This window comes from Copadichromis virginalis, linkage group LG1 (assembly GCF_057382275.1).
Source record: "Copadichromis virginalis isolate Kocher_CV1m ecotype Utaka linkage group LG1, C_Virginalis_male_GT1.1, whole genome shotgun sequence".
NCBI classification, from domain to species: domain Eukaryota; kingdom Metazoa; phylum Chordata; class Actinopteri; order Cichliformes; family Cichlidae; genus Copadichromis; species Copadichromis virginalis.
Window position 1 is genome coordinate 5,136,182 of NC_140618.1, and position 24,995 is coordinate 5,161,176.

At 38.0% G+C, this 24,995-nt stretch overlaps 2 protein-coding genes and 1 pseudogene across 2 annotated transcripts; 2 read left to right on the plus strand and 1 right to left on the minus strand.

Moving 5' to 3' along the window:
* The first annotated feature begins 527 nt into the window (after nt 1-527).
* Nucleotides 528-1,469, plus strand: LOC146718191 (zinc finger BED domain-containing protein 5-like). Its single transcript, XM_085464698.1, has one exon. It carries the CDS (start codon nt 528-530, stop codon nt 1,467-1,469), a length of 942 nt encoding a protein of 313 aa, XP_085320824.1.
* A 3,882-nt stretch (nt 1,470-5,351) lies between these two features.
* LOC146718192 (5S ribosomal RNA) lies at nt 5,352-5,466 on the minus strand (annotated as a pseudogene).
* Nucleotides 5,467-8,835: 3,369 nt separating this feature from the next.
* LOC146718193 (adhesion G protein-coupled receptor G2-like) lies at nt 8,836-23,068 on the plus strand. The gene is made up of 14 exons (XM_085433311.1): nt 8,836-8,870; nt 9,298-9,416; nt 13,865-13,940; nt 14,091-14,232; nt 14,501-14,620; nt 15,372-15,497; nt 15,620-15,665; nt 15,998-16,092; nt 18,256-18,374; nt 18,716-18,984; nt 19,061-19,157; nt 19,435-19,561; nt 19,733-19,889; nt 22,468-23,068. The coding sequence occupies exons 1-14, from the start codon at nt 8,863-8,865 to the stop codon at nt 22,560-22,562; spliced, it is 1,596 nt and encodes a 531-aa protein (XP_085289437.1). The 5' UTR covers nt 8,836-8,862; the 3' UTR covers nt 22,563-23,068.
* The last annotated feature ends 1,927 nt before the right edge of the window (nt 23,069-24,995 follow it).

Here is a 24,995-nt window from a genome sequence, read left to right on the forward strand (position 1 = left end):
GGTCCGTCTCCTTCCATGTCTGCACTTGAGTCCCCCTTCTCACTTCCTCTTCTCACTTTGTCCAAAAGACAAAACTCCTAAACACAAACTTAACAATGTAGTGTATGCTGTACAGCAGGGGTGCTCAATACGTCGATCGCGATCGACCAGTCGATCGCAAAGGTAGTATTGGTAGATCGCATGGCATTAAAAAAAAATAGATGCCAGCCTATCATCCATCCCGTCCCTTGATTGATACAGGGAAGCCAGTCAGATGACATCGGATTTTTTCTGACGCTTAGGTCGCTGCGCATGCGCAAACAGCGGCGCGAAGTGTAGTAAAACTGACAAGCTAGCCAGCGAGTTAACTCCAATTTTTAGCTCTCGGTTTTTTCTCTTAAACCTAAGAAAAAGTTAAAAATGAGTGAGGGAGCTGGACCAAGTAAGAAGACAAAAACGTATCACTTTCATACGGAATGGGAGGAGGACTTTTTTTCACAATGTCATTTTCGAAGTGCGTTTGCCTCATCTGCCAGGCTGCCATCGCAATGCCAAAGAAGGGAAATGTGGAGCGCCATTTTCGAACTGTTCACAGAAAATACGACACTACATTCCCGCCGAAAAGCGAGCTAAGAAAGAAAAAGGTGAAGGAACTAAAATCCCAGTTGTCCGGACAGCAGTCATTTTTCACACAACAAACTTCAAAAGCAAAAGCCGCCACCGAAGCATCGTTCCGGGTGAGTCACATCATCGTTAAAAACAAGAAGTCTTTTCAAGATGGAGAGATGGTAAAAGAGGCATTCGTTGAAGCAGCTGACTCATTGTTCCGAGACTTTAAAAATAAGGCAGAAATAACATCTTCGATCAAAGCTCTCCAGCTGTCAAGAAGTACAGTTACACGGCGCTGTGAAGCCATGGCGGAGGATTTAACCCAGCAACTTTGGAAGGACATCGGAGATTGCCAGTGTTTCTCACTGCAGTTGGACGAATCTACGGACGTGAGTGACACAGCCCAGGTGTGCATTTTCATTCGTATGGTGTTTACTGATATCACTGCAAAAGAAGAGCTATTAACAGTCCTGCCCATGAAAGAACAGACGCGAGGAGAGGACATATTTCAGTCGTTCAAAAACTTTATCGAGAAAACCCAGCTCCCAGTGTACAAATTGGTGTCTATTACCACAGATGGAGCACCCGCAATGGTTGGCCGCGTGAATGGATTTATTGCCAAGTGCAGGCAGGACGATGCTTTCCCGGACTTCCTAAATTACCATTGCATAATCCACCAACAAGCGTTATGCGCTAAAATGCTCAACATGAAGGAGATCATGAATGTTGCAACGAAGATCGCCTGTTCTATTCGCGCCAGATCTCTTCAAAGACGGTTATTTCGTGCACATCTGGAGAAGGCTGACTGCGACCACTCTGAGTTGTTGCTACACACTGACGTGAGGTGGCTTAGTCGAGGGAAATTCCTGCAAAGATTTTGAGAGCTCTGTCCGGAGATTAAGGAGTTTTTCCGTGTAGCTGGACAAGCAGAATACATGCAACTTAATGACGGTCAGTGGCTGTTAGACTTGGCATTTTTAACCGATCTGACAAACATGTTGAATGACCTTAATCTACAGCTGCAAGGAAAAGACAAAACAGTGATCAACATGATCAGCTCAGTTAATGCTTTCAAACGAAAGATGCAACATCTCTCTTTAAAGCTGCAGCGCCATGATTTGATTAACTTTCAAAACCTGGCGTCAGAGCTGGAGATGCAAGGGATGGCCTGTTTGCAACTTGACAGTGCACGCTACACAGAGCAGATTGACAATTGTCTGTCAGAGTTTGACAAACGCTTTCAAGACTTTTCTTTGCTCGAGCCAGTCGCTACCTTCATGTGCTATCCTTTTCGGGAACATGCTGATGTCGATTCACTCGCATCAAAAATTGCAAAACTATTTCACCTGAACTCTTCTGGAGTGGAAGATGAGATTTTGACACTACAAGCCGACATTGAGCTGAAGTCCAGAGATCATGGACAGTTCTGGAACTTACTCACAGAAGTAAAGTACCCCAACATGAGGAAATGTGCTGCCTCTTTGACTGCATTATTCAGCTCCACTTATTTATGTGAGTCTTCATTTTCCCACATGAACATCATTAAGTCCAAATACCGTTCCACCATGACTGATGAACATTTGGAAGTGTGTTTGAGGCTGGCCGTCAGCAGCTACTGTCCGGACTATGCATCCCTGGCTGATTCAATTCAGTGCAAGTCATCAGAGTAAACTCAGGTAATGACAAAAAATTTACATTGTTAATTGTGTTGTGAAATATTGGATATTGCGGTTATGCATGTATATACATTGTAGATATAAAGAATCCTCAATATATTTATAAATAAGTATATGTTTTGGATTTTTGTAGTGGGTAGATCATTTTGACTTGGTCATTTTATAAGTAGCTCACATGCGGAAAAAGTGTGAGCACCCCTGCTGTACAGTGTAGCGAGGAATGCCCAGGCCTCTACATTAGAGAGACCAAAAAGCATAAATGTTTAACTATATACAAGTGTACACTCATACAATACACACATAAAACAATTTAAACCAAAACAACTGCAAGCACCCTATGGTTAAGACCCGATAAATGATAGTATAAGCTAAATGCTCAGCTTATATTATATCTGTGTGACAAATACCTTAACAGCGGCCTCCCATGGACGAACATGACAGAGCCTGCCTGAAACTAGGAGGAAAAACTGAAACGGGAGTGGCATTCAGGGAGGGAAACGTGGGTGTACGGGGCGCGGGAGCCAACCCTGATGCGCGGCCTGTGAAATGCTACCCAAGGGTACTCTGGGACACCCGGGGTCCGGAGCTGCCCCGACGGGGAGCACGAGGGTTAATACCTTACTCTTGCCTTAATCTATAAAAATGAGAACAAGGCTTCAATGTTCATGTTGTGCATTTTCCATTGTTATACCCCTCCGACTTGTCTTCCCCATGTGATGTTTGTGTAATGTATGTATGGTTGGAAGGGTAAGATGGCGCTGGCACGGCTGGCTGCCTTAACCCAATTTCCCTCGGGATGAATAAAGTATTATCAATTAATCAATCAATAGAACACAATGAGATAGTTCAATCACTGAGAGGAACATTTACTATATTCATGCAATTAATTGTTTTTAAAAAATTGTGTTAATTTTTGTATTGATGTATTTTTCTTAACTTCATCTGTAAAGGTGTTCCACTTAGGGCTGGGGATCAATTTTGATTCCTATAATCGATTTGATTCCGATTCACAAGGTCCCGATTAAATTCAATTCACTTTTGAATCAGACAGTCAGAAATATTATAATTCTAATCATTTATCAGTACATGTTCATATTTTTATATCTATGTATAAAAACAAAGCTGACACTTTGATTCAAAGTAACTGAGGATAAAACACAGAAAAACATGAAGGAGACCTCGCCTGGCTTTTTATAGATGCCAGTCAGGCTTGAAAAACACAATTTTCAAGCCTGACTGGCATCGTGTTCAGTAGCATGGATTGAATCCATCGCCATCTAAGTATATTTGGTAAGGACAACAATTTAAGGATGATAATATCAATCAATCAATCAGTCTTTATTTATAAAGCACTTTTCATACAAAAAATGTAGCACAAAGTGCTTTACATAGTTAAAAGCAGCCCACCCCACCCTCCAACTCACTCCCCACACTCTCATTAACATAAATGATAAATGATGTGAATACACACATATCCCCCCTCCCCCCCACACACACACAATAAATCAAATATATAGTACAAACAAGAAAAACTTAAATTACATTGTTGTTCAGTGTAATTCTGTGACTTCAACCTTTAGCTAATGTATAATGTTTGACATTTTATATAAATGTGACTATAAAATATAGTCAATAATATTAAAAAGGTGCTGTTACTGAGTGAAACTTCCAAAGATTTCAGGTCTGGATTTAGCCCCAGTGCTATGCTGGACATAAGCAACTGTGTTAGTGTGACGCCCTGCATATTTAAAGGATTGGAATAAACTTCTGTTCTTACTGAATCTGTAACATTGCCTTGATCTGCCTACATCATTTTTTAAATAGTTTATGTTGTTAAATGAGTTTTGTGTCACTGTGCACAGAGAAAAACTCACCTGATGTAGTGGTAATGCGTTATTCACCACTAGATGGAGACAACCTGGCACAGGTATTTTCCCTACACACTAAATTTCACACTGAAAAGCATTGGTGGGAATTTTTGTTTACATAGTAAGCAAAAGAAAAAAATGTCTTGAGGTCTTTCCAGTGTTTTCAAAATGGTGTTTTTCAGATGCACGTCAAAATTTCATACAGACAAACGCACACACAAAACAACAAAATATGTCAAATTACATGCACGTCTCATTCATTTTTTGAGAATTTCACCACTTTTCGATTTCATGGAAAATAACTTGTGTTATTCATGACATGATATCATTTAAAATAACTTTGTCAGGCCAGTGAATAGCTGCCACATAAGTATAAATCTAAATCATGCAAGTGTAATATAGAAAAAAACACAAACAGTTTTGCTGTTTGTTCATAATAAATGGGTAGGGGTTAGTGAGTCTTGCGCAAAGAGCTCTTCCACTGATGTAGTAATGTCAAATTCTTCAAGCGTTACATCAATATCACTGTACATGCACAGAGCACCTGTAGATGTTTTTGTGCAAACACTCACAATTGTTTATGACGTGACTATTGCAGCATTAAGTATGCATTATAACTGTGCTGTCATGTGCAGCTATTAAAAAAAGTAGAAACTAATCAATATCCTTCACTCTAAATTGTTTTTTAAAACCCAATAAATGGGTTACAGTATCTACCCCGTTTTCGAGGAAGCCTCTCACTTACGGCCACATCAGCCTGTTCTCATCTGATCTCTGAAGCTAAGCAGCCCCCTGCAGGTCCTGCATAGTCGCGTCACCTTCACCTCGCTCCATGTTAGAAACTCCATGATATCGTGTTCCCTGCTCAGGGTAGCACACTGATGCGCATTTATTCAGTATTCCTCGGGACCGCAGTCGGCAGCCAATAAGAGTTAAAACTCGTTGCACAAGAGTGTCAGGTTGACACTGTGCCCGGTGCACACTACAAGGTTAACAAGTTCCTCTCTACTGAGCCCAGACGGACTAGCCACAGACATTTTCTACATTTACAGAATAAATAAGTTTGTGTATTTCCTAAATATTTCGTTCTTGTTGTTTTTTTGTTTTGTTTTGCACAAAAGCGAAATGCAATCAGGAGCGTTGTCATGAAGCTTTTCCTGAATCTGCCTCCACTGAGTGAGCAGCGGCGCCCTCTGCAGTTTGAGTGTGGAAGTGCAAAAGCTTGCAGCACCTGGTATTCCCAGGCGGTCTCCCATCCAAGTACTGACCAGGCCCGACCCAGCTTAGCTTCTGAGATCAGATGATCAGATGTTCAGGGTGGTATGGCCATAAGCGAGGGAAGCCCGCTATAAAAGACCATTTATAGGGCGTGTTCAGGGTCAAAATGTCAGGTTTGCGGATACCGGACACACCAGCGCATACTGGGGATGGCATAGGCACCAATCGGTTTTCTATCGCCCATTTGCTGGGAGTAAGGGCGCCCTCCGTTTGCGAGGTGCGCAAGAAGAAAATAAATATACAATTTAGGACTCGGGGTAAAGGGATCAATAAAAATTTATATTTTATAGTTTGATGATTTAAAGTCTCACACACAACACGTCGAAAGGGGAGGGAGACCTGCTGCTTCCAAATAGATCACATTTCATTTATAATGTTGTAAATCCAAGCCCATTATGTATTCATGATTTGAGTCCTGGGTTGTGCAAAATCCCAGAAATAAACCCTAGACAAAGTGAATCTGTGAACTAAGGTGTAGGTCTATTAGGTTATGTTGTGGTGATTTTCGAGTTGGGGAATGGGTGTTCATACTGGAGTGCAAAATTAAAACCAAGATGGACAAGAAAAGTTCAAATCCATCAGGTGCTCAGTTTAGAAAAAAGAGAAAAGAAGAGGAGAAGCGAGCAAAAGATGCAGGTAAGCAGATGTGTCATTGGATAATGGCAGGTCATCCTGAAACAATCAGAGTCAGAACACTTTATTAATCCCAAAGGAAATAATGTGGGTTACAGTTGCTCCAAGAAGAAATGGTAAAAATAGTAACAGTAATAGACTAAACTACAAACAATACAGTATGTTACAGATTTTAATATTAATTAGTCATTGTCAATTATTGATGTGTCCTCTTCTCACTGTATGACAAATTATGATGGCTGTTTGGTAGCCGTTTTCATACTATGCATACTCTCTCTTCATATGTGTGTGTGTGTCTTTTCTCTACTTGCCTACTTGCCTACTGGTGTTGGCCAGAGGGGCCGATGGCGCGATATGGCAGCCTCGCTTCTGTCAGTCTGCCCCAGGGCAGCTGTGGCTACAACCGTAGCTTGCCTCCACCAGTGTGTGAATGTGAGAGTGAATGAATAGTGGCATTGTAAAGCGCTTTGGGTGCCTTGAAAAGCGCTATATAAATCCAATCCATTATTATAGGACCGCCACTGGATAAATGTATGGATCAGAGTCTCTGGGTGGCATCCAGGCAAGATGGGCTTAATTTTTTAGAGCCACGTCAACTGAAAGAAAGAGGACTTGACTACAGTATTCCTTAAAGCTTTACTGTGACTCTTTGGGCACATGCATTTGAGACTAATGTGGGATAAGTCTGGGTTTTCCCTGCCCATACAGCTTTAGAGTTCATCCCACCCACTTTGGGCCTGTGCAGCCATTTTTGATAAAACATATTTATTAAATAGGAAATGGTCACCTAACTGCGACCACCTTGTTGCTGCATTTGCTTTTAATCAGTCTCCAACAGCAAAATAATTTGATACAATTACCAGAAAACCATTTATTTTTCCTAGTCACAAGGACATGTCATCCTATTTTAACTCAAAATAGATGAAACAACACAAACACACACAGTCATTAAATGCAGATAAACCTCAGATAGTATCAGGTTCCATCGCCTTACAGCACCAACTTTTTTGTTCATAATTTGCAATGCAAATCAAGGGTTTTTTTTTATGCAAATGAAAAACTTTAACACCAAGCTGTAAGATTAGATATAGCTGTTTTCCCATTGGCTTTAACTTTTGACTTTTAACAACTGGAGGAAAATCACACTGTGCATAAACTGGAAATTTGTGTTCATTTTAATTTTGTTTCTCAAAATCAGAATCAGTTTTATTTTCAATTTTATACACACAAAACTTAATATAGTACTGTGTTCTGCTGTCCATAGTCATAATGCAATTTTCCTGATATTGATCAATGACTTGCTTTGAGGGGAAAAAAAGTAGCTTTAGTAGTTTTATTGCTGAACATGTGAACAGGGTAAAGCATGGCGATTCAACTACGAAGTTAGTTGGGCCAGATTTTCAAACCGAGGAATTTATCTGGGCCAGATATTTTTTTTTGAAGCCAGTAAGCAGCAGATCATGATCAATTTCAAACCCACACAACTGTATTGAAAAACAAGTAATTTTTTTATTCCTATTCCCCTGTAAATCTGGTGACCTCTCACAAATGCACACCAAAAGGTCCATTTAAAAAAAAGGGAGCTATAACTAAACTATTTTTTGCACATTTGAAATAATAATAATATTAACAAAAAAACATTTTGATAATTCCCTTTCAAATTAAAATAAATATTTCGCTGACCACTCACTTTTCCTGCCATGGATGGAGCCCCATCCGTCACAAGTATACAGACACGCTTCATATCCAGACCATTTTCCTCAAAAAGAGCTGAAATCTTCTCAAATATTATTTCGCCAGCTGTGTGTCCCTCTAATGGTAGCAAGCCGAGCAATTTCCCATCCAAAAAACGGACATATACGCAAAACTGTGCATTATCAGTTCTGTCTGTGATCTCCTGCTATAGACATTACATCAGTTTTCTTCAAGTCATCTAACAGCATTTCAAACTCGTCTGACGCCAGAACTTCAACTCTACGAATATTTGAACTGTCTGACAGGGGTACGTTTTTAATAGCAGATGTCACACTTACTTTCATTTTTTCATCACTTTTCACCGCATCCACCACAGCCAGCATGCAGTATTTCACTGTTTCAGAATCTGTGAAAGGCCTTTTCTTCTTCGCCAAGAAGCAAACATGAAGGAAAGCTGCTGCAGCTCTCTCTTGGGCTGTACAGGACCCTCACCATGGTAGCACAACTCCGGTTGTAAGATTATTAAACTCGGTAAAATGAATAAGTATTTGTCAGTCCAGGCAGGGTTAAACCGACAGTTTTCATTGTCAATTTTGCGCTTTTGGACTGAGAAAGACATGCTGTTGTCGCATCATATATTACGATGATTGTTTAATATGTTTACATCACGGTGCATTGTGGGTTAAATATTGCTAGGCTACTAGGAGTGTTGCATTCACAGTCTACACTACGCTGTAGGAATTTTTAATTTTTTTTTAAAATTAATTATATTTTTGCGTTTTCTCTGTGTTTCTGCCAGGACCACAGGCAGGGCCACTCGCAGGTTGCTTCTGGGCCGCATTTGGCCCGCGGGCCGCCATTTGAATAGGCTTGGGGTAAAGTATAATATTTCAATGACGTCATCCTGTATTTGATGCATACGGAGTAGTAACAAGGAAGATTAGAAATGTATTTTTTGTCAGTGATACTTCCTCTTTTTTACTTGCTCAGAATAGCATTTACATTTGTTTCATCAACTTCCTTTGCAGCTCGTCAAATTCACCCCCCCCCCACCCCCCCCCCCCCACCCCCGCTGTCACTTCTGCTTTGCTCTGTGTCCTCTATTAACTTAGTTCCACAGCAACATGGAAAGGTAGGGTATGCTTTGGTTCACTTTAAAATACATTTTAATTTCTGTGTTGATGCTAATAACAAGGGTTGTTAGTGTTATTAGTGTCATTCGACTTCATACTTTTTTTGTGATTTGTGATTTTGTTTCAGTGTATTTCTTAGGATTACTGGTAGTAGAAATAGGAGGAGTAGAAGTTGAATTCGTTTTATTTTTATACCTGTGTTTTTTATAACTTGGTACAGTCTCTAAAACTCAAAATCTTTATGTAGAAAACATATTTTGCATTGTTCTGATGATGAGTCTTCAGGGTGATGATGATCTACCTTCAGCATAATAGCAACAAAATAAATTTTGTGCTAATCTAAAAAATTAAGACATTTTAATCAGAAAAGAGCTTTGACTGAAAAGCATTGCCTTTTTTCCATTCTAAATGAGAGTCTCTTCACAGGAAGAAGAGCTGGATATTCTGGTGGTTGATGCCTTTTATGTCTTATTACATGCTTTATCAGAATTGTCTGTCGGAACAGTATTTCTGTAGGACTGCATGCAATATATCAGCTACAATAAGTAAGTTGTTATATTAACTACTGTAACAAAAGAATGACTTTATTACTGGAACAGCCAGACAATTTAGATTCTAACCTAAGAAACAAGGCTTATTCACTTTTTCTTTTTGCCTTTTATGAGTTTGAATAAAGTAAACTCAGCTTGTTTTCTGTCAATTTTAGCTACATGTGTTTCTTTCTTTTATACTATATAAAAAGTCTGTACACACTATATTCTACCACAGCCCTAAAATGTCACGTCCCTTTAAATTACATTAAATTACGTTACTACACTTTAGAAGAACACATCCTATCCTCAGTGTACTGCCTGCAACTACTGTAGACACTACGTCATCCTTTAAATTTGAAAAACATTATTACTGAAAGACTCATGTGAAGTCACATGAGCAAATATTTTATTTACCACAGAACATAAATAACATAAAAGATGCTTAAACTGAGAAATTTTACAATTTTAAGCACAAAATTAGCTCATTTTAAAATTGATGTTTGCTACAGGTGCATGTTTACCATGGTCTTCTTTTCAAAGCAGTTTGAAGACCTCTGGGAATGGAGGTTCTGAGTTTTTGTAGTTTTGGTGTTTGAATTTGGTCTCCTTTTTGCCTGCTGAAGAGTTTGTAGTCATCTTTGACATTGTTTTCATTTAATGAGGCAGCAAATGTTCTGTATAGGTGAAAGATCTGGACTGCAGGAGAGGCAATTCAGTACCCGGAGTCTTCTCTGACAAAGCCGTGTTGTTGTAGCATTATGCAGTTTTGCAATGTCCTGCTTTTTATTAGGATTTTTTTCATATACAGAAAACGGAACATTGCAGATGACAGTTCAGATTAGAAGTCCATTGACAATGGTAATACAATTTCTGGTGATGCCCTTCACTCCCACCACCCAATGAAAACAGACAACCAGTGGCTCCACTGCTAACCTGAACAGGAGAGGGTCTAAATCTTTATATATACCTTTATATGTTTTCCAAAACATGCAAGTTGCCCAGACTTAACACATTTGTTCAACACCATAATAAGACCAGCAGTCTTAACTAAGTATAGGTCAAACTCCAACCTTCCTTTCATATCAGAAATTCTTGAAAGAGTAGTTGTCAAACAGCTAACAGATCATCTGCAGAGGAATAGGTTATTTGAAGAGTTTCAGTCAGTTTTCAGAGCTCATCGCAACACAGAAACAGCTTTAGTGAAGGTTACAAGTGATCATGTTGTGGCCTCTGACAGTGGACTCATCTCTGTGGTTATCCTGCCAGACCTCAGTGTGGTGTTCGATACTTTTTTTTCCCCTGCCTGTCCTGTTTGGTTCTTTTGCCATCAGAATTATTGTCTAAAGGTAAAGAAAGCTTTTTATTTTCACTTGCTTAACACGGGACAGACTTGACTGGGGGAAAGAAAGAGGGAAAGAAAAACAGCAGGGAGGAGGAACAGTGATAAAGGGCAAAAAACAAAAACCAACAAAACAAACAGACAAAAAAATACATCTATCAATCACCCAGATCTCCTGTTGAGAGAAAAAAGAGAACACAAGCAAAAAAAGAGAGCAATATAATAAACAACATTTATGTGAATATAACAGTAAATACTAAATATTTAATATTATTGTACAGCACGTGACATTGAAATCGCACAGTGTGCTTTGAGGTAGGAGCCAAAAAGGGTGTAGTTTGTGTGTGTGAGCACCCGTGTGTACACCTGTGAGCATGAGCGCGCTTGTTTTTAAAAGGTTCCTTCATGTAATGATCTGCTAGAGGGTGAAGGGAGCCACAGCCCCGTCCTCCAGGCCATGAAGCAGGTATGGAGGAGATCCTGTGGTGTTCGATACTGCAGACCATAATATCCTATTAGACCATTTACAGCATGCTCTAGGTATTACAGGTACTGCTTTGCAGTGCTTTTTGTATCATATCTATTTAATAGACTCCAATTTGTTCATGTAAATGGAGAGTCCTCTTCACACACTGAGGTTAATTATGGAGTTCCACAGGGTTCAGTGCTAGGACCAATTCTGTTTACATTGTACATGCTTCCCTTAGGCAGTATCATCAGAAGACATAGCATACATTTACACTGCTATGCAGATGACACTCAACTTTGTCTATGATCCATGAAGCCAAAGAACACACACCAATTAGTTAAACTTTTTGTGTCTTAAACACAAAAAGACCTGGATGGCCGCTAACTTTCTGCTTCTAAATTCGGATAACACTGAGGTTATTGTAGTCTGCCTTGAAAATATAGTATCTAACCAATATGTAGGACTGCTTTCTTCCTTTTGTGCATTATCTCTAAAATTAGAAATAGCCTGTCTCAGAGTGACACTGAAAAACTAGTTCACGTACTTTTCACTTCTAGGCTGGACTACTGTCAATATTATCAGGATGTCCTAAAAACTCCCTGAAAATATGAAAATTGTCATGACCTTTGATCAAAGGCCATGACAATTTGCATATTATTGATGAAGGAACTGCCCACACAGCCCATTGTTCATTCAGGTGGCTCGTTTCAATCACTGTGCAAATATACACAGGTTGGAGAAACTTGCAGTCAGCTAAGACTGAAGAAGTCACTTGAATGAGTGATGAAACGCTTCTCCCACTGAAAACATCCAGATAAACAGAACCATCCTTTTGGGGTAGTTCATGAATTTATTACTTCTAGCCTGGACTACTGTAATTCGTCATTATCAGGATGTCCTAAAAACCCCTGAAAAGCCATTAGTTAATCCAAAATGCTGCAGCAAGAGTACTGAGAAGGACTAGAAAGAGAGACCAGATTTCTCATACATTGGCTTCCCTTCATTGGCTTCCTGTTAAATCCAGGTATTTAATTTTGATTTCAATCCATAATTGAATTCAAAATGCTGTTCCTCACATACAAGGTCTTGAATAATCTCTCCCCATCTTAGAGCATTTCGCTCTCGCACTCCAGGCATACTTGCTGTTCCTAGAGTATTTAAAAGTAGAATGGGAGGCAAAGCCTTCAGTTTTCGGTTCCCGCTTTTATGGAACCAGTTTCCAGTTTGGATTCAAGAGACAGACACTTTCTCTTCTTTTAAGATTAGGCTTAAAACTTTCCTTTTTGCTAAAGCATATAGTTAGGGCTGGATCAGGTGACCCTGAATCTTCCCATAGTTATGCTGTAATAGGTGTAGCTGCTGGGAGATTCCCATGATGCACCGAGTAGTTCTTCTTCAGTCACCTTTCTCACTCACTATGTGTTAATAGACCTCTCTGTGTTAAATCATACGTGTTATTAATCTCTGGCTCTTCCACAGTATGTCTTTTATCCTGTCTTCCTTCTCTCACCCCAACCGGTCACAGCAGATGGCCCTGCCCCTCTCTGAACCTGTTTCTCCTGGAGGTTTCTTCCTGTTAAAAGGGAGACTTTCCTTCCGACTGTTAATTGCTAGGGGTGATATGACAGTTGGGTTTTACTCTATTTGTATTATTGTAGGGCCTACCTACAATATAAAGTGCCTTGAGGCAACTCTCTTTGTACTTTGGCGCTGTATAAATAAAATTGGATTGAACTGAACACTTTCCCACTTTGAGACAATCAATTTCAAATGAGTTTTGGCCATGACATCGCTTCTGAAACATGTTTAAATGTGGCTTCTTTGTTGCATGATAGAGGTTTAGTTGGCATCTGCAGATGGCAGATTGGACTGTGTTAATCGACAGTGGTTCCTGCAAACATTCCTTGGCCCACTAAGTAATGTCAGTGACACAATCATGCCAGTGAGTGATTAATAAACATTTTCAGCCTCGTCCTTTATGCACAAAGACATCTTCAGTTTCTCTGAATCTTTTGATTATGTTATGCACTGAAGATGATGAGATTTGCAAACCCTTTGCAATTTGATGTTGAGGAACATTTGAAGTATTGTACGATATTTTTACACACTCTTCCATAGATTAGAGAGCCTCAGCCCATTTTTACTTCTGAGAGACTGCCTCTCTAAGACATCTCTTTTATAGCTAATTATATTAAAGACCTGATATCAGTCAACTTAATTACTTGCTAAATGTTCTCTCAGATGAAACTTTTTCATCTTTCTTGCTTTTTCAGCCATTTGCTGCATCATGACATTTTTTGCTGAACTGTAGCAAACATCAGGTTTGATTTCATTTGAAAGTCTTTTGGTTTTCTTTTCTTTTCATTTTTTTTTTTTTTTACCAAATTTAACAAACATTCCAACTCTTCTGGAATTCAGGTTTTATATATTACAACTTGTTTTAAACAGTCATTATTCTAACATGGTAAAATAGCATTTAAAAATGAACCTCTAATGCCTTCCTCTCACATCTCCATTTCCCAATAAATGTCTTCATAAAGAAATGTGAAATTGGTGTTTTGGGATTAAACCTTCATATATTCTGTGGACATGTGGGGTGCTTTAATTAAACTGTACAAGGGTTCAATGTGTGTTCTTACATTTTGTCTACAGGTCGTAATCAGACCGAGTGTTGTATGAATTATACAGATAATGTTATGAAAATGGGAAACCTCAATGACACTTTGAGGTAAACATTTATAATACATTGTGTGTGTGTGTGTGTGTGTGTGTGTGGGGGGGGGGGGGGGGGGGGGTTAACACTTGACTGTTTTCTACATTAATAAAAGGATGTAAATTGTTAATATTGTGTTAATATTTTTGCATTCTACTCCCCAAGAGCCATTTGGACTCTAGAGAAGGTTCTAGAGGGAACAGAGGTGAATGGGAGCATGCAATTGTATGTAAAGACTTTTGTCGCTCTTCTGCACAAACCCAGTGGTCCCTTCGGAGGCCTTGAAATTTATGCCAATGACACAAAGGTAAAAAAATAAAAAATATTCACACAATCTTATTGAACAGTAGTTTGTAGTCAGACTCCACATGTAGTCAGAAATACCTTCCAAGTAGTGATGTACAGAGCTGATATTTAGATCCAATGTTGAGCGTGAGTCAGGTATTGATAACGACCGGCTTATTTAAGATCTGATCCACTGTATTCAATCTAATGTTGTTCTGTTCGAGGTAATTTTAGTGAACGTAATCTAAACTAAATCTTTTTCTATTCTTGGCATGTTGATGCTGATACAGGTAACACCAGATGTGCCTCTTCTCAACAGTAAAGTCATTGTCCAGCTGCCAAGAGAACTGGGTGCTGGACCGAATAACACGTTTGTGTTCTGCATGTTTAAATGGCCTCAAACAAATCAGGTCATAAACTACACTTCTTATTTAAAAACATGTAGAAAAAGGATGTGGTGAGCTATAGAATAATACGATCTTTGTATTTACACATTAAATTTAAACTACTGCTCATGGAGCTTGTGGGTTTTGCTTGTTTTAGTCTAATAAAATAACATTTGGGTTTTTTTCTTTTTCTTTGTCAGGTTATATATTTCTTTTGTTTACCACTTGTTAGGAAATGTACTCCTGTTTATTTTCACATCATTATAAAGGTGTTTTAATCAAATTTACATGTCCTTAACAAAGGAGGGATGTATACACATGGCATACAGAAAAAACAATCAGATTTTAAAATCCCAGCTTAACAAGCCTATCAAGCTTACTTTCACCAGCTACACCTAACAGCCAATAAAATTAAACCCTGAATTTGAAGCTTCTGAATTTGCTGGATGCTTGAATTATTTGTCCAGCGGGGAATTTGTACTCTTTAGCATAGTGACATTATTTTATTAACACATGAAATGTAAAATTAGTACACATATTTTTGAAGGAAGTTGGGTACATCAGGAAAGAATCATCACCTTTTTTTCTTTTTTTCTTTTTTTCTTTTTTTAAGTCACCTTTTTTTCTAACAAAATGTAAATGAGTTGCATATCAAACAGTGTAAGTAGATCACTTAGTAGTGTTTTTCCATTTAACACAGAAGATTCAGAAAATAATATTAAAACTGTCTTTGCAAAACTGTTAAACCAGCTGACAAATTTGCATTTTATTGTAGAGCGTTTTTGAAAGCCCACATGAAGTATATGATCAAAGACTGGTTGGTCTGAGTGTGCAGGGCAAGAAGATATCAGGACTGCAGGAGCGCATCAACATCACGATGGAGTTTACCAAGGAAATCGACGTAACTATGCTTTTTTGAACATTTATTTCATTTCTTACCTCCTGTAATTTAATTGCACAATTAGTTGACACATATAATATTCTGTACGTTTTGTACAAACATGAAATATGTTTGTGTCATAGGAAACTCAAAAACCCTCGTGTCAGTTCTTTAATTATTCAACATACAGTAAGTATCACATCTGTCATGAACAGTAATGTACACTGCTCAAACATTAAATAACGGAACACCTTTTAATCAGAGTACAGCAACAAGTCAGTTAATCTTATGGGACACATTACCCATTCCACTTGATTATAGATATCCATCACAATTTATTCCCCCCTGAAAATCTAATGTTTCCAAAGTGTTCCTTTAATCTTTTTTGAGCAGTATAGCGCAACAATATTTTCACAAGTTAGACTCATTGTGGTTTGTGTTTTCACTCATGGCCACCTAACTGAGCTGATGTTCAGAAATGTGATCTTTTGCGTAATGGATCTGTTTGGTTTGCTTACCAGCTTTTAGTGAGGATGGCTGCGTCACACACTGGACACATCATCAGAATAACATCACCTGTTCCTGCAACCACCTCACATACTTTGGTATCCTCATAGTAAGACTGGGCTCATTTAAAGAGGCCATTGTTTGTCCATTGTTCTTCACTTCTATCAACAAACACTTATCTGAACTGCCTCAAACTTTGCAGCTTCACAAGGACATGCCAGACCATTACTCACTTTACCTTAATTCTGCCTTCAAACAGGCTTTTCAAGTGGTGTTAGGAAAGAGACCGCAAGCTAAAAATAAACTGCAAAGTTTAGTCATACCAATGGGTTTAAAAGTCACACAGCTTCTCAGAAAGATAACTTTTTACAATATCTTATTTAGATCTTCAGTATCCTTTAACCTTTAAAGGTTGAGACCACAAACCACAAAATTGCACAGCTGCATTTGGTAGCCGTGCACGCTACCACACACACACACACACACACACACACACACACACACACACACACGTGCGGACACAGAGTAACTGACTGCTTGCATGTGAGGTCTTTAGAAGTAATAGTTATAGTAACTAATACACAGGTTACTTTGCATTCATTGAATTAGTACAACTAAAGTAGGAAAAAAGAAAAAGCATCTTTTATATGTTAACAAATCTCTTTTCTAAAAAAAACCGTCTAAATAGAGACATTCACTTAATTTCAACATTTTCCCTTTCTTTATAGTTCAAGAAGATCATTTCTTTATAACTCTTTTTGAACTGTTTTATCTTTGGTCATTGCTTTAATTCCATATTCAAACTGTTCTACAGTTTCACTCCATGAACAGAAACAAAAAGCTTTTTCTTGCAGTACATACCTTTCCTATATTGAAGTTACAAAAACCCCTTAAATTATAACTTCTTTCCAAAAAAACATACTCTGAATATTATTGCAAAAATAGTGAGTTTGTATGATCCCCATAAGCTGCATTGTGGATGATTCGAACTACTCTTTTTTGAAGAGTACAAAGTGAATGTAATGTTTTTTAAGTTTTTCATCCATTATTTTCCCCAGTAATCAATTTTCACCGACTCTTTCAATATCAACACCAGTACTATTTCCAAATAACATAATTTTAGTTTTATTCAAATTTAATGATAATTTGTTTTTATCCAGCCAGAACTTTACTTTACTTATTTCATTAGTCATATGATCCAATAAATTCTGCTTCCATAGTGTTTCTTTTTTTTAATTTTGTTTTTTAAGTGTTTGATGCGCTCCAATGGCACATGCATGTGGGTTTGGTATACAGCCTTTTGAATCTTTCTCCTTTCATAAAATCACATTTGATTCCTCAGTAATCTGCAGTTTAATGTATTTTTAATTTTTCTGGAGGGAGTAGTGAATATCTATGTATCTATCAGAATCATTTATCATTTAGAATCATTTATTTGGCCAAGTTTGTGCGCGCAAACAAGGACGGTTCACTTTGCTCTCTGCATGCAAAGGAAAAACAACATTTTTGCCATGTTACGGCTCTTCTATATAATAAATACACCGTTTAACCTACACATTCACTGAGTGTCAAAATTATGCATACAAATAAAATAACAAATATAATTTGTTATAATTGTAGATACATTTGTTGTGCATTTTCTTCTTTTCCTTCTTTTCAGTTTGGTGTCATTCTTGATGGTGCCACTAGAAGACACCAAAATAAAAAGATTTCTTGTACAGAATTCTACCTTCACCTGCTCTGCTCAACTTGTTTTCATTCAAATTACTATCCTGCCATCCTTGAAAACAGTGCCAAACTGTAACAGTGCTGTCGGTTATTGTATGCCTTTCCTGTATTGCAGCTATGTTGTATTGGTTGCTCGTGCTTGATTACCTACACTTTGCCTACCTTAATTCTGTGTATTTCATTGCATGTTATTGTCTGTTGTTATGTTATGCTTGTTATGATTGTATAAAGCATATTTAGTTAATGCTTTATTTTATTTTTCAGATTTATTCAGCTGTTCTTTTAACTTTCTTTTTAGCCCTGCCCCCATTTTCTTCAAGGGACTTGTACCATCAGAAATAAGAAAGCATACTTAATAACCTAGCAGGTTAAATAAAGTTACATTTGCAGTGTAAAAAAATAATAAGTAAGACAAGTATTTGCTTCCAACATGTTGTACCTGTTGGTCTGTTGACCTGTCATCGAGCAGAAGGTGAAAAGGCTTCTGACTAATTGTTCTAATACAAATAGTACAAGATGATATAAACATGTGTTTTCTCCACAGATACCTGATCCTTCCATCACAAAGAAAGACCAAGAGATTTTAACACACATTACTGTGATTGGCTGTAGTATTTCCCTTTTTACTTTGGTCATAGCCATTTTGCTCTTTATTACAAACAGGTAATAAATTCATTTTTTCATATTCTTCCCATCTTCATCAGTCCTTCCTCTTTCACACTTTTAGTACCTCCTGTAATCTGATTTGCCTCTGCTGTTGTCCCCTTTTCTCAAACATCCTCATACCTTTGACATATGAGTAGCCTGTTTTTATCTTTCAGTTGCCTTAAAACATACTGAAATCTTCCTCCATTCACTGGCATTCACTGATCTTCTTACATCAAATGCTATTCTTACTCTATAAATAACTCTTCATCATTTCTTTCTTCTCTTGTTATGGTCTACCATTCCTCCAGTTGTGATACAGTATGTTACTTAACACAGATCAATTCTCTGTGTGACAGAAAACTCAGACAAGATGTCTCTATGAAGGTCCACATCAACCTTGTAATTGCCCTGATGCTCCTCAACCTGCACTTCCTGCCCAGTCAGGCAGTGGCAGCAGGGTCTTCCTCTGGACTTTGCTTATACATGGCTCTTTTACTTCATTATTCTCTGCTAGCCACTTTCAGCTGGATGGCCTTGGAAGGTTTCCACTTATATCTTCTCTTAGTCAAAGTCTTCAACATCTATGTCAAGAAATACCTGCTCAAACTCGGCGTGGTGGGATGGGGTGAGTGGAATCAATTAGGGAGGGAGCTGTCATTATCAATGTGGATGTAGATATTAATTAATTAATTTTGATCAAGGTGTCCCTGCCATGATTGTGTCAGTGGTGGTGATCATAGACAGAACGTTTTATGGCCTTACCCCTCTGGACGCATCTAACTCCTCCAGTACTGCAATGTAAGATTTGCCAGCATGTAAAATCAAGAATAATGATTCACATTTTCACATTTACTTATTAACTGTTTTGCCAATCAGAGTTTCTGTAAACATGCATGTTGGAGAAGCAGAAAGCTCCTTTTCACCAAGCATCTAATTTGCTAAAATTGAAACATTAATTCCTTTTTAGCTCTGGTGATGCTTTTACTGCACTACCTGCATTAATGTTTCTTTTACAGAACGCATCATTGATTTTTCAATTTTGGAGGTTAAAACATGATCTGTTCTTTCTTTTTAGATGTTATATAACCAATGACAAGGTAAAGTGGACTACAGTGGGATTGTTCAGCTTGGTGTTCCTCTTTAATGTAATCATGTTTGGGGTGACAGTCAGACAAGTTTTTATTCTCCACCACACCAGAGAGGTAATTATCTAGTCTTAAAAATAATATATGAGTAGTAATCCATCAGTGTATTCATTGGAAACTATAAACTAGCAATGAAGTGTTTGTTGTTTTTTTAAATGACAATTTAAGGTCTCAAGTCAAATTTAAAACTGTCTGTAACCTGCTTCTATTCTATATTTGGCAAATCAGTTTGGGCAGAATAACCTTGACAAATTCAAGAAAGACATTTGCTCCCTGGCTGGAGTCATGACTCTGCTCGGTATTACCTGGGGCCTGGTCCTTTTTTCATTCGGTCCCCTGACCACTCCTGCCCTCTACCTCTTCTGCATCTTGAACTCCCTGCAAGGTCTGTAAACTCTCACACACACACACACACACACACACACACACACACACACACACACACACACACACACACACTTGACACGGATGAAACTGATGACAAGGCTTGCTTTTCTAGTAAGGGAGCTGCTGCCTCACAGCATCACACTGATTCCACCAAACGTTGTCACCCATGGTGCAGCAATCAGCACATCATGCTCTGTGTTTGCTCCACACCATGCCTTAGGCAGAATCAGGAGACATTGCTGAACATAATGTTCAGGATCCATTGCAGATGTTGCTGACTCCAGCTTAAACAGGCCTGACTGTGAAGTTCAGTCATGTTAAGCCCTGTGAGACTGGAGATTGACTGTTTGCAGCCTATTCAGGATTGCCTGGGTAGAGTTTTGTCAGCCATATTGTCCTGCAAACCTTGACTTCAAATCTGTGGAAGGCAGTGTTGGGTAAGTTACTTTAAATTAGTAACTTAGTTACATTACTAGTTACTTCTATCAAAAGTAACTCAGTTACTTCAAGTTACTCGTTACTTTCAGAGTAACTAGTTACTAGGGAAAGTAACTTTGGTTTTACTCAGAATTCTCTTGTTAATGTGTTGCTTCCGTAACTGGATACCCAGCAAGATTGCCAGTCTTCTAGCTTGCTTACTTGCCACAAGTGCACTGTGCCACCTACCAACAGAAAGGAAAACAATAATGTGCACATTTCCACGAGAGAAATCCCACGCCTGATTCTATCCTAGCCTGCTTTTTACATCCAACACAAAAACCGCAGTCGTGGTGCTTTCGATTGTACTCAGAACTCGGAAATGCTGCCTTCTGAATAGGAAGATGTAGGTAACACCAGACTGCAGATGAGCTGCATACAGGGCTGGACTGGGACAAAAAAATCATCCCGGGCATTTTGACTAGAGACCGGCCCACCATTATAGGAAAAATCATAAAGCCTTTGAATGAAAACAAACACTGTTGTGACAGTGATGTACACTGTTCTGATGGTATATATGTATCAATTTATCAATCGTTTGTTGTAAGATTCAGATAATTATTTTTTAAAAGCGAGACATTTTAAATGGGAATAAGAAAGAAAAGTATTTCTTTGTGCCCCCCTTTCCCTTTTAATGCCCTACATGGATCCCTGGCAACACTTTGCTAGACCTGCCCCTGCACAGTTACCAGCTGTCAGCTACTTAGAAAAGGATCTTGGTGTTATTTGTCTCTCAGAAACAGTTCATAACTTCCCTTCAACTCATTCATGTCACCTAAAAGGTAAACCTGTTTCTCCATCACAGCTCTGATGATTCAGTAAGGACATCTCCTGGTTTCATCTTCATGTTTCCCTCTCACCACATAACCAAACCGACATCATGACCAGCAGGTTTACAGCTGAGGCTCCAGCAAACATCAACTGATACTAGAAATTAATATTAAATAAATTCTAACAACAGCTGATCAAGCTTAAACGTGCTGCTGTTGTTTAGCGCGAAATCCGCTGGTTTCCTCTTTCTGGCGCAAAGTGGGCGATAAACAAACGAGAGAAAAGCCGATCAGCTGATCACTGATCAGTTTCATGACTGAAGTAGGGGAGGGTGAGAGGATGAGAGAAGAAGAGGCAGCTGTGCAGCGTAAACACAGAATAACTCCAGCTTTGTGTCTTTTTCATTGTAGCTGAAGTCCGGGACAAACTGTGTTTCTTTTCACCTCAATACGAAACGCATGACATTTTCTTTGAATACGAGACGATTCTGTTTTTTACTGGACGGTTGGCAACTCTAATAATTAACCTTATGAACAAAATAAAGTTCAACATCAGTAACATAGCACCACCCAGCTGTATAGAAACTCTGTCATGCTAGCTAGCACGCAGTACGAAAAAGTCAGCATAACGAAAATAAACTCCACATAAACTTGGTTCATATCTGACCCAGAGAGACTGCAGGTTATAACTTCTTACCTGAAGTTCAGTTCACCTGATACTCTCGGACCAGCGGCCGAGAGTATCAGGTGTCTCTCCTCTTGCCTCCCTTTTCTTTCATCCACCTGCTGGCCTCCACCACTTGCTAATGTTATTGAATCTGTGGAAGCTCCGCGATAGCCACCACACGAAGTAACGAATAACGAGCCTATCTAAATCCCAGTAACGAGTAACGCGTTCCCGGTTTTGGCATAATAACTAGTTACTCGCTCGTTACCACAATAATAACGTAGTTACTGTAACGCGTTACTTAATAACGAGTTAGTCCCAACACTGGTGGAAGGCTGCCTGCGGGTCCCAAGTGCTGACAGGGAGAGGAAACAGTCCTTTTGTGGTGTCCTCTTCTTTGGATGCCCACTTTGTTTGGTGTTTTTTTATGGGTGGACACACATACTCAACTCTGCTGCTTAATACAAAAATCCATTTTCATTATAGTTACCATTTAAGAGGAAACAGTAGTATAAGATTTTTTTATTACATTTTACATAACATTAAAAAGGAAATCTCACTAGAGTTAAATTTGACACAGATGCATGATTTCATGAACTCATCCATTTCCCATCTGAACCTGTACATCTCTCTCTCTCTCTCTCTCTCCTTTGTGACTGCAGGTTTCTTCATCTTCCTTTGGTTTGTGATGTCACTGAGAAAGGCTAAAACCTCGACTACTAAGATGAGCAGTGAAACACGCAGCACTAACGGCTAGTTTAAACACTAGTAGCAACAACTTAATAAGAGTCTGTGTGTGTCGGTATAATTCATATTGTAATACAGTGACAACATGATTATGTCCTCTTTAAATCATGATGTTTATTTATACAACACCACATACAACAGTTTATTTATACAAGGCAGGTGAGCGAGAGTGAATATTAATGTTATGTTTGAAACTTTATTGATGAAATACCTAAAATCTTTGTGGTGAGGAATTAATCTCTCCTAAGAGCAACTTAGAGGATGTGTTCCCTTTGCATTGTAAGCTTTTCTATATAGCTTATAACTATATGGTTTATAATTTATGTCTCCCATATTTCCAACAACCATATCCATAGTCACATTCTGTGTATGCTACCATTGTATATAGTGTATTATCTTACTCATTTTATATTTTTTTATATTTTATTTGTATTTTTTATATTTTCCTTCAGCTATCTGTACCTGATAAAGCAAAAATTTTGCCACCGTGGGATCAATAAAGTCTTATCTTATATATATATGTACATTATAAGTTTGTATCTGAACATATATTCTTGTATAACTGTGTTCCCAATATTAAAAGCATAATGCTTGTTTTGCTGTTAGGAAAACTATTCCGTTTTACTGAGTTTATTACTAAACCAGAAGTAACATTAAATCTATCAGATCTAAAAACAGTTCCAACTTGATTCCTTAAAATCAGCTGATTTTTATTTATTTGTAGAATACGTTTGTAATGTAATGTAGCCAGACAGAAGTTTCCTTTCATAAACTAGTAAAATTTAGAGTTGTAGCCATCTAAAGCCAAAATCTTGTTTCATTCCCTCACATCCTTTTTGTCTAAACAACTTTGAGCATCAACATGGGATGTATCACAGTTTTAGTATAAAAACTGCACCATTTTAATGCCTGTAATACCATTAGTTAATATAAACAAACAAATATGTACGCTATTTGAACTTTAAGATAATTTATTGGAGAACCCTTCAAAAGGTACATTTTGGGTGCAGTCCCAAGAGTCACATCACCAATATCGTGACCGAAATTAATTATGACATTTTTTTTATTTTTTTACCTACTTTTGATATCATGCCAATATTTTCATTCTCTCTGTATCTAAACAGTTTTCTAATATACTTTTATATGTGAGTCCGTAGTGGCTGTCCAGCCTTCTGATACTGCCATTTCTTGATGAATTTTAAACAAATGGCAGAATTTTTCTTTTTGAAAAAAAAAGAGAGAGAAAGAAAAGAGAGAAAGAAAAACACCTCGCTCCCTAACCTTTCTGTATTATTAGCTAACAATTCACAGTGTATTGATTCGACTAATTATCCACATCTGAGACATTCTGTTCAGACTCACTTGGCCCAGAAAAATTGTCCCCCTGACTTAATAACCAATTATGATGTGTAAGCATGTTTTCAAATTCCTCTGCCCCCAACATGTCAGTCTCAATAATTCAATTCAATCATAGTGCTGAATTGATGCTTTTGACCCTTTTTACATAAAGTGCCACTCTTTAATGAGCACAATTGAAAAGTGTACGTAAAAAAATAAAATAAAAAATAAAGACTTTTATTTAATCATTTTGTTCCTAACAATGTATACATCCTGGACAGGGAGGAGTGCTGGTTGGGAGGAAGGTGCCTTCATTTTGCTTCTTACAGTCCTGTGAACTATCTGTGAATGGCAGACAGAGGAGGAAAAAGGCTTATAGTGGGTTGTATGTGAGGCTGGACACTGGTCACAGACAGAGTGATTAAGCTGGAGAAGATGTACAGCAGATTAAGGTCGTTAAGGATAGAGATGGAAATATTTTAATGAACGAAAGAAGTGGAAATGTGGAAGAGAGCCCGGAGAGGTGGAATTATTCCTTGGAGACAGGAGGTATGCTCAGAGGTGGGAAGAGGAATATCAGTAGAAGAAAGATTAATTATTATACTGCACCGTTGTTATTATTAGGGATATATTAGAACTTAAGTAGCAAATCTGTGTTCAAAAATTCAATAGTCAAGATCACTGAATATAAATATTTTGGGATTTGATTAGATAATCATTCATCCTTCTCCTCTCCACTAACCTTTGCACCTTTATCAAAGGTCACCACTGTAAATAAAAATATATTCTCAATGTCTGGTTAAATGAATAAGATATACTTATGTAATAAATAAGTATATAAAGGGTATAGAAAATTTGTATTTGTAGTTTTTAAAGATTACAGTTAGTAATGAAAAACAAACCATAAATTAGAACCTGTGGGTTTTAAACTAATGTAACACCATTGTGAAGATTTATTCACCCTTTATATAGGACACAATTTCGATTCGAAATATATAAACATATCAGATAAGTATGGCATGACAATATAAGTGCTACAAGTCATTGTGAATGTGTATTTTCTCTACAGGTGAGTGCTTCCCTCTCAGAAAACGACCTGAAGATA